The sequence below is a fragment of the Arachis ipaensis genome, chromosome B03, assembly GCF_000816755.2.
Source record: "Arachis ipaensis cultivar K30076 chromosome B03, Araip1.1, whole genome shotgun sequence".
NCBI lineage: Eukaryota > Viridiplantae > Streptophyta > Magnoliopsida > Fabales > Fabaceae > Arachis > Arachis ipaensis.
This window is the reverse complement of record NC_029787.2, coordinates 28,732,099-28,742,112: the sequence shown is the minus strand read 5'-3', so window position 1 is coordinate 28,742,112 and position 10,014 is coordinate 28,732,099. Positions and strand designations below refer to the sequence as shown.

Sequence of the window (10,014 nt, the reverse complement as noted above, 5' to 3'; positions counted from 1 at the left end):
GAAATCAGAATGGTATAATATAACATTATTGGGGAGTAGAGTGTTTTACGCCGTTGTAATAACAGAAATGAAAAAATCAGACCATTCGATTTGATCGGTCAATAATCGAATGGTTTAATTAGGATACACAAATCAGACTGTCCGATTTATATTTTTTTTCTATGTGTCGCACATATGCAGCTTCTCCCAACTCTATTATATATATGTTGTTTATAATAACTAAATGATAGTTAATATTGTTAACAATGTGATATGTAGAATTATTAGAGATGTATTTTTTTATTTAGTTAATAAATATTTCTGAGGCAAGAAATACATTTTTGAGTGAATTTAGTAATAATTATTAGAATTATATTTTAAATATATTTAAACTTTATTAAAATATGTGTTAATAAAAATGAGATATATTTAAATTTAATTAATTAATGAATTAATTATGGTTAGACATATAGTATATATAATCAATATATTTATTATAATTAAGTTTTTATGGATATCTTTGTTTGATGTGATATTTAGCTACGTTTCGTAGGGTTCATGGATGTTGATGTGTAACCACTTATTGTCGCCGGGATCCGTACAATCCGATTGTCGAGGGGTATTTATGGGAGACTATTTTTATCACGTTTTTCAGATTGGAGTACTTCAGTGTCAGTCGACAATGGTTAACGCATTGATTGAGAGATGACATCCTAATACGCATATATTTCACCTTTCGATTGGTGAGTTTGCTGTCACACTGGAAGATGTGGCTGTAATTTTTGGTCTTCCGACTAACACTACAAGAAAAACGTTGAGTACCGTCGGATTCAAAAAATATATCTTATGGTAATCAATTTACTATTGGAAATAATCTGACGGTATAAACCTTGCCGGTAAATATTTACTATCGGATTTATTTCATCTGATGGTAATTACTATGGGATTTATTTCATCCGACGGTAATGTTGGTGCCAAAGCATGTTTTTGCGCGCCATGTTACCGTCGGATTATTCTTACGATAATTCTGACGGTAATGCCATTTTATTTTATTTTTTTGTGGAATTTGAAATAATTGGTCAATTTTAATTTTAAATTTAATTTTTTTTCACATAAGTAGTGGTCAATTCATAAGTAGTAATGAAGAATTTTTATTTGAAATAAATAAATAAATAATACAATGTGCAAATTAAATAAAAGTCAAGTATACCAAATAAATGTATGAAATAATAAAACAAAAACCTAATATCTACAGATCTAGGTAGTTGTCATCGTCGTCGTCAGTCTCGTGGCTCTGAGTCGATGGTGACGATGTCCATTTGCCACCAGCAGGCTCGATACCAGCGGCGTGCATCTAGGCCTAGTATACTTCCATCTGAGCCTCCATACGCTGCATCCGCTCCAGCGACTCCCTAAACTCTAGCCTGAGCTCATTCGTAGATGTCATGCGGGTGAGGATCTCCTGATACCTCTTCCAATAATCGTTAAGCTCCTGAGCCTACTGGGGAAGGCTGCGCTACTGGAGCTCTTGCACCTGGAGCCTCAAATTCACACCTTCCTTAGGTTGGACAGCTCGATTGGTGGCAGAGCCTGACGGTGGCCTCAACGTCGAGGTACAGAGGTTCTGGTATACACGGTTCTTGTATGCGACTGAGGCGGTCTCGCGCCAAACCGCATCGGGGTTGACAACTGAGGTCGCAGATCCATCGGTGGCGTCTTCCCACCTTTGCTGAGACTGTTGAGTCGCGGCCTCTAGTCTCTGTGTGTTGGACTCCTGTGCAATTAACACAAGTTATTGTGCGATTAATAAACTAAGACAGATATACAATTAATATCTAATAAGTTCATAGTAGAAGATAATCAGATGTATGTTTACTCACACAATGATCTTGAGACCACTGATCAAGAAATCTTGCTTTGTTCTCCTTCAGCATGTAGGTGTACTTGAAGGTCTCTGCCAATGTGGCCTCGCGGTCCAACGACTTCGACTATGCAAGTTGCATTGAAATACAAAATTATTAAAATGCCTAGTAATGATATGCAAAATAGATAATATAATGAAGTTATTAACAATATTAAAAGAACTACATACCATCCTGGCCTTAGTCTTCATGACGGTCGCCGAGCCGCAGGTGTACTTTGACGACCTCTCCGGTGCTCTATTAGCTTGGTTGGTGAGACGCTGATGCCTAAACCCCGCATCGGTCTCCCAGTGAGTGAACATGCCCTTCTTTACCTCTGGTCGGAGCCAGCGTGTCCGCTGGTCCCGGCCGTGGAAAACATCATCCAACATCTGTTGGAGCAGCCAACCATCCTATCGTCGAATATCTTTCGGATGGCCAGGTCGTACTCAGCATTCCAAATGAATTGCAGCTGCAATAAAGAAGCTTTAAATTTAGTTAAACAAGATAGATGATATAAACTAGCAAAAAAGAATTAAAACAGAAACAATGACAATAATTACCACCCATTTCTCAAATCAGTGCTGACTGGTCTCAACGGGGATCTTCTTGTAGTTGGGCCAGGGCATGTTGTACATTAGTTTGATAACATTTGTCATCTCCTGAGTACATACGTTTAGGTTTGACAAAAACCTAACAACAACCCAGAAACAATAATCAACCTAACTCCACTAAACATGAATCACTTTTTTAGGAAATCTTAGTAATAACAGGAATCATGATCAATAAAACTAGAAAACAATAACTAACAACATCCCAAATCAACCTAAATTCAGTAAACAAGAATCAGTTTTTCAAGAAATCTCAACAACTACAGGAATCATAATCAATAAAATAAGAAAACAATAACCAGCAACATTCCAAATCAACCTAAATCCACTAAATAAGAATCAATTTTTTAGGAAATCTCATCAACAACAAGAATTAATCAACAAAACTAGAAAACAATAACCAGCAGCATTCCAAATCAACCTAAATCCACTAAACAAGAATTAATTTTTTAGAAAATCTCAGCAACAACAGGAATCAAAATCAATAAAACTAGAAAACAATAACCAGCAGCATTCCAAATCAACCTAAATCCATTAAATAGGAATCAATTTTTCAGAAAATCTCAATAGCAACAACAAGAATCATAATCAACAAAACTAGAAAACAATAACCAGCAACATTCCAAATCAAGCTAAATCCACTAAACAGGAATCAATTTTTCAGGGAATCTCAGCAACAACAGGAATCATAATTAATAAAACTAGAAAATAATAAATAGAAAATATATGAGAATTGAACGTGATACTTACCCCATGTTGCCTTCAGGCCAAATGCGCAACTGTACGATGGTAGGTGGTGGAGGGGCATCAGCTGCTGCCTCACTGCCGTGGTTGAACTCTGAGGGCGTGTCATCCGTCGCTGGACTTGGCATCACCGTGGATGCAGGCTGCTGAGCAGTAGGAGGTGGCATCGTCACTGTGGACGGTAGCACATAGTTGGGATTAGGGACCATGATAAATGGCTGGTCTGCTAAACCCGCAACCTGTGGCGTGACCGGAGTGGTCGGAGTAGAGGGAGAGGATCCAGAAGTCCCAGGGTACCAGAGAAAACTCTCCCTCTACCCCGACCACGACTGCTACCATGACCGGCAGCCTGATTGGGAGCACCTCTTCTTGTCGTCATGTCTGCATGTATCAAAACCAACCGTAACACAGTCAATGAACATCTTTCAAATAATGTTAAACAACTTCGGCAACAATATTCAACAATTCAGTTCAATAATCGAAATACTTTTCAAAGTTAAAGTTCAAAGTTCAAATCAAAATCAAAATAAGAAAAACCAAATCAACAATCAACAAAACTTCAGCATATTCATAAACTCAAATTTAGTCATCTTCAAACACGTATAAAAGTGTAGTCTCCATAGAAAAAATGTTTATTCTTTACATATATTTGATGATGTGTTATCCTATAACAAAAATATTTAACATAATTACTTAATTCGTTTTCATTGGCAGAACAAACAATATAATTAAATATGTCATTAATATTTTAATAGTTATGCATATATAGTTTTTTAAAAACAGTTCAACTAGAGAAACTTTTTTCTAGCTTATATTAATATTTAAATGCACATCTTAAATTACATACTAGAAGAATATCTAACATTTCATTAAAAATAACCTTTACAACTAAAATAAAATATCTAAAATCATAAAGTTTTTTATGGAAATCACCAGAAAAATGATTTAAAATTAAAATAAAATCTTAATAAGTGTAAATGAAAAAAAATGTTAACTCAATATAGAGATTTCAATTAATTCAATATATAAATTTCAATTAACAAAATAAAGTATAATCTAATCGAATTTCAACATGCATCAGCATTAAGCATACAAGCTTCTATTTTTAATATTCGCATTTGAATTTTTTACCTATTATTGCAAAGGCAGAATCGTTTCGAAAAGGAGAAGCTGGACAGTGGCGGTGGTGGTGGCGGTGACGAGCAGACACTAGAGAAGCGAACCTAGGGAGTGGCGGTGGTGGCTCTGTGGTGCGGCACGGTGGTTGCGGTTCGGAGAACGGAAAAGGTTAAAGGTAAAGTAAAACGCATCGTTTCACTAATTGGAGTTACCGTCGGACAAATCCGCCGATATATCCGACGGTAAAGAACGCGCCATTTTATTTTTTGTTTCCCTCTAAATATTACCGGCGGAGTTACCGTCGGATCCCAAAACCTTATGAATTTGGCGACATTACCGCCGGTAAATTCGATGATAATTTTGCCGCTAACGTCCGACGTTAAATCTGACAGTATTCGACGTTTTTTTTGTAGTGTAATGGTCTTTAAGTGATAAGAGTGACTATGAGTAGTTACGATACCTTAAAATATGAATACTTGCACTAGTTTGGAATTAAATTTAGGAAGGCAGATTGCAAAAGAAATTTTATAAAATTGACGTGACTTCGAAATTTAAAAGATTAATGCATAAATTGTAATAGTTATCATTTTAAAATTCTATAAAGTATAAAACATTTTACTTTTGAAATAATAATAATAATACGTGTTATGCATATTTGTTTACATAAAAGATATAATGTTTGATAAATCGCTTGATATATTTTAATATGTTAATGTATAATAACACAATTGTAAATTTATGTGTTGTGACAAAAATTTGGCATAAACGGCATATGTCTAAAAGAATTCAATAGTTAAAGTAAAATATTACATATATATGAAGCATACTACGGAGAAAATAAGAATGAGTTAGATTTGATAAATTATTTTATATTTGGTGTCCAATTTTACTTGAATTTTAAGATTACTTGAAATCTAAATTTATTTGAGATCCAAGATTACTTGAAATGTAAATTTACTTGAAGTCTAAAGTTATATCAATTATCTTAGATTTTTTTTCATGTGAATAGGATTAGTTTCAATAAACTAGAGAAGCTTTCATTGGCTCTTTTTTTATATGGAAGTAAAATGAGTGATATACCATAACACTGTCATTTTTGGTGTTTTTAAAATTGTAGAAAGTACATAAATTGGAGAATCCGATTTCTGTATCTCAACTTTTTAATTTGTTTAACACAAATCAGATGGTCCAATTTCTGTACCTTTTACAAATCGGACGGTCCGATTTCTGTACCTCTAACAAATTGGACGGTTTGATTTCTACTTCTCTAATTAAACGATTTCATATTTGAGAATAACACCCGAACAATTCACATTTCAAAAAAATACCATTACCACTCCAATATCAAAAACAAAAATTCCCTTCTATTCATTCACACACTCATTCTAAAAACTCCTAGTTACACTAGCGTATGGAAACATAAGTCACAATTCCATGTAAGTATTGGAAGACTCTATTTTTTTAGTCATTTTAATTCTATTTTTTCTGTTATTTAAATTCTTTTATTTTAATTCAAATTCTTGTCAATTTTTACACATTTTAATATAAATTTTATAATTTTTAGTTTTTTATTTTTTATACTTATTTTTTCTTACTTCTTACTTTTTATAATTGTTTTTTTTACACTGTTATTGAATAATGATCTCTAAATTCTAAAAACAACCAACAAAAAAAATCATTTACTCTTAAAATTGAGATCAATAATATAAATTTGGTCAATACCTCTTGTTAAAATCTAAAAAGTAAAATTTAAATGAAACATTATGATTGTCTTTTTATTTGATGTATTTTTTTAAACAAATATTCATAAAATAAGTAATTTTATCGTCACATATTGATTGTCAAAAATTATTTTGAGAGGAATAAAGAAAAAATAATAAAACAGTAAAAAATAAAATTAAGGAAAATCCATTAATTTATATCACCTCTTATACCTAAATTATGGTTTTATATTAATAATCTGTATTGTATGCATGTTCAAAATTGAGTCACACTACGTGTTTTTTTATTTTATTTTGTTAGACACTTGTGTTAATTAATTAAATTTGGTTCATTTGGTTCAGTGACTCAATAATCTAGTACCTTGGTTGAGCCAAGTTTAACGGATTTAACTAGCAAATTAACAGTTGCTTGAAAGAGACAGAGGCACATGGTTCTCCGAAATTTCAGAACATGTAATACAAAATTACAAGCTACAACATCCTTCTTATAAATTGAAAAAGAAGAATTGTCTTTTTTTTTTTTTTTTCTTTCTCTCTCTTTTTCACCTTGAACTCTCAATCGAAAATGTAAGCCCATTCCCCAATCCTTTTCGAACGTTGATATTCACATCCTATAAAGAACACAAATACTTTGCTTAATTGTCATATTTTAGATATAGAATAAATTACTATTTATATCCATAAAAAATATAGAGACTGATAAATGTACTTATATAAGAATAAAATGATAATTATAACTACAAAAAATGACTTTTGTGTGTCAAAAGTACCTTAACGGACCAATTACGTAACTAACGTCTGGGTACTCTTAGCACACGGAGGCTATCTGCCGTGGTTACAATTGTCGTTTTATTTTTATATGAGTACATTTGTCAGCGTCTGTATCTTGTATGAGTACAAATGGTAATTTATTCTTTAGATATAATATTTATTGATATTCGTTTGATACATATGATCTTCATCTGACACACATATTTATCGTGTTCCATTGTGTCTTAATAAAAAATAAAAAATAAATTTTAGATACATCTAAATACCATTACATATTAGCATGTTTAAAAATAATTATTAACAAAAATTTTAGTAAAATCACAATTTAATAATTAAAAAATTATTGAAGGATATTTTAGAAAAAATAATTTATTTATTAAATTTTTTAAAAAATATTTTGATAAAAATATAATTTAATTAATAAAAAATAAAGAGTATTTTAGTAAACAAAATTTAATGACAAAAAAATAAAATTTTTGCTAAAGGGTATTTTTGTAGAAAATAATTTATTTTTTAAAAAAAAAATTGATGAAGTTAACATTAGTTAACATAAAAAAATTAAAATAGATTAAAGAGGAGGTTTTTTAAAAATTATAAAAAAAGAGAATGTATATTTTACAAGGTGAGTTCTATGGTGCCTTTGTTATGGTGCCTAAATTGCCTAACTTCCCTCTTAAAGTAAAAAATAAAATGTTTAAAGTAAAATGTAAATCATGTAAAATTTATTAAATATTATTTACTTACCTTCTTTAGTAACTTAGGTACAAAGTAATAGGCACCATAGCATTCACCATTTTACAAACAGACAAAGAAGAAAATGTCATTTTAGTTTCTCTTAGGAGAAGATAGGAGAATAAAATTTTCTCTAAAATAAATTTAATAATAATATATATTATTATTTATTAAAATAAAAATATTTTAAATATTTTATATAATTAAAATAAGAAATTAAAATTAATTAAAATTAATTTATATTTAATATTAATATAATAAAATCTAAAACACAAAACCTCATTGGTTGGTTTCAAGTGACATGGCAAGTGCACATGCTGAAAATTATCTTATCCTTTTCATATCCAAAGAGGCACTTTGCATTATAAATTCACGTGACAAGATATTCATATTTCTCACTATAACCAAATTATAATTGTAATACTCTTGGGTCTTCGCAGAACAAATTACAAGTTCCAAATGGCTCTTCAGGCTGCTTCCTTGGTTCCCGCTTGTTTCTCCATTACTAAAGAGGTTTGCTTCAATTTCTCAGTGCAGATCATCTTATATAATTTTCCCAATTTTTCAGTTCGGAAAATGATGTTCTTTGCGTTTGCAGGGAAAGTCTAGCGCATCACTTAGAGACACCACATTGTTTGGTCTTTCATTTTCAGACACTGTCAAAAGTGACTTAACCTCCTCTGCATTGAGGTCTAAGGTAGTCTCGTACTCTCATCATAAGCTTTTTTGTGTTATTTTTTCTAATATTATGCCATTGAATTTTTTTCAGTTTCCAAAGATATTAGTTACTTTCTCTAGCTCTAATTCTAAATAACTCTTGTTTGAACAAAGTACTACATTAAAAACCCGTATAAGTGTACGTATATACTTAATTTATGTCTAAGTATGTTGATTTTTTAACGCAATGAACAATTATTTAATTGGTTCCGGAGGAAGTATATTGAGAATTGAGATATTTAACTAGAATTATTTAAGAGAGGATATCGATAATATCTTCACTACAATGCCATAATCTAATTTATCTTCAAGAGATTCAAAAGTTGAGAACCCATTGGTTTCTGATTAATCTTGTTGTTCAATGTTCATCATTAAGGATTATAGTAAGCTATAATTTTACCACAATATTTTTGTATTTCCCTGAATCCCTGTCCGTATTCTTGGCCAATTAATTAATTTACTGTTCTGCTTTCTACATCAGAGGGAATTTCACAAAAAGTTTGGAGCAGTGAGAGCTCAGACAGTGGCTACCGAGGCGCCGGCCGTGAAGGCGGCTGCACCAGGTGGCAAGAAAACATTGAGGAAGGGCAGTGTTGTGATCACAGGAGCTTCGTCCGGACTCGGCCTTGCGACTGCTAAGGCATTGGCCGAGACAGGAAAATGGCATGTCGTAATGGCCTGCAGGGACTTCCTAAAAGCCGAAAGAGCCGCGAAATCTGCCGGCATTGCCAAAGAGAACTACTCCATCATGCATTTGGATCTTGCATCTCTTGACAGCATCCGTCAGTTCGTCGATAACTTCAGGCGTTCTGAGAGGCCGTTAGATGTGCTGGTCTGTAATGCTGCAGTTTACTTGCCAACTGCTAAGGAACCTACTTACACAGCCGAAGGATTTGAACTCAGCGTAGGGACTAACCATCTCGGACATTTCCTCCTTTCGCGACTATTGCTCGACGACTTGAACAAATCTGACTATCCATCCAAGCGCATGATCATTGTTGGCTCAATTACAGGTTTGTTGATAAAAATATGTTTTGGTCCGTAACATATGAATTAAGTCCTAATTTTGTTCATAATGTTTAAGTCCTAGTTTTATCTCAAACATTTTACTTTCGTCTTATTTTAGTCATACATTCAAAAGTATTTTTATTTTTTGTCAAAAATATCTTTTGTCCTGTTCAATAATTTTAGTACCCTAATTTTGCATATGATTGAACAGGAAACACGAACACATTGGCGGGAAACGTGCCTCCGAAGGCAAACCTGGGGGACATGAGGGGACTGGCTGGAGGCTTGAATGGGCTGAACACTTCATCCATGATAGATGGCGGAGATTTTGATGGTGCAAAGGCGTATAAGGACAGCAAAGTCTGCAACATGCTCACCATGCAAGAATTCCACCGAAGATACCATGAGGAAACTGGAATCACATTCGCTTCCCTTTACCCTGGTTGCATTGCCACAACTGGCTTGTTTAGAGAGCACATTCCCCTCTTCAGGCTTCTCTTCCCTCCATTCCAAAAGTTCATTACCAAAGGGTTTGTCTCAGAAGATGAGGCAGGAAAGAGACTTGCACAGGTAATAATAATTAAGATTTTGCTATTTACTTGTATCTTAAAGACACATGTTAAAATTATAAGTTGAAAATTTTTATTAAAAATATAAAAATTTAAATTTTTATTATATTTATTTTGTATTTATAAAAATAAATTTAAAAAG

At 32.5% G+C, this 10,014-nt stretch overlaps 1 protein-coding gene across 1 annotated transcript in view; it reads left to right on the top strand.

Annotated features, from left to right (window-relative positions):
• The window catches only part of LOC107630085 (protochlorophyllide reductase, chloroplastic), a 2,945-nt gene continuing 881 nt past the window's right edge, over positions 7,951 to 10,014 (top strand). The window contains exons 1-4 of the mRNA XM_016333118.2: positions 7,951 to 8,091; positions 8,177 to 8,275; positions 8,777 to 9,308; positions 9,515 to 9,873. Of these exons, the coding sequence (XP_016188604.1) occupies positions 8,038 to 8,091; positions 8,177 to 8,275; positions 8,777 to 9,308; positions 9,515 to 9,873 (1,044 nt within the window). The 5' untranslated portion in view covers positions 7,951 to 8,037. The remainder of the gene's footprint in view (positions 8,092 to 8,176; positions 8,276 to 8,776; positions 9,309 to 9,514; positions 9,874 to 10,014) is intronic.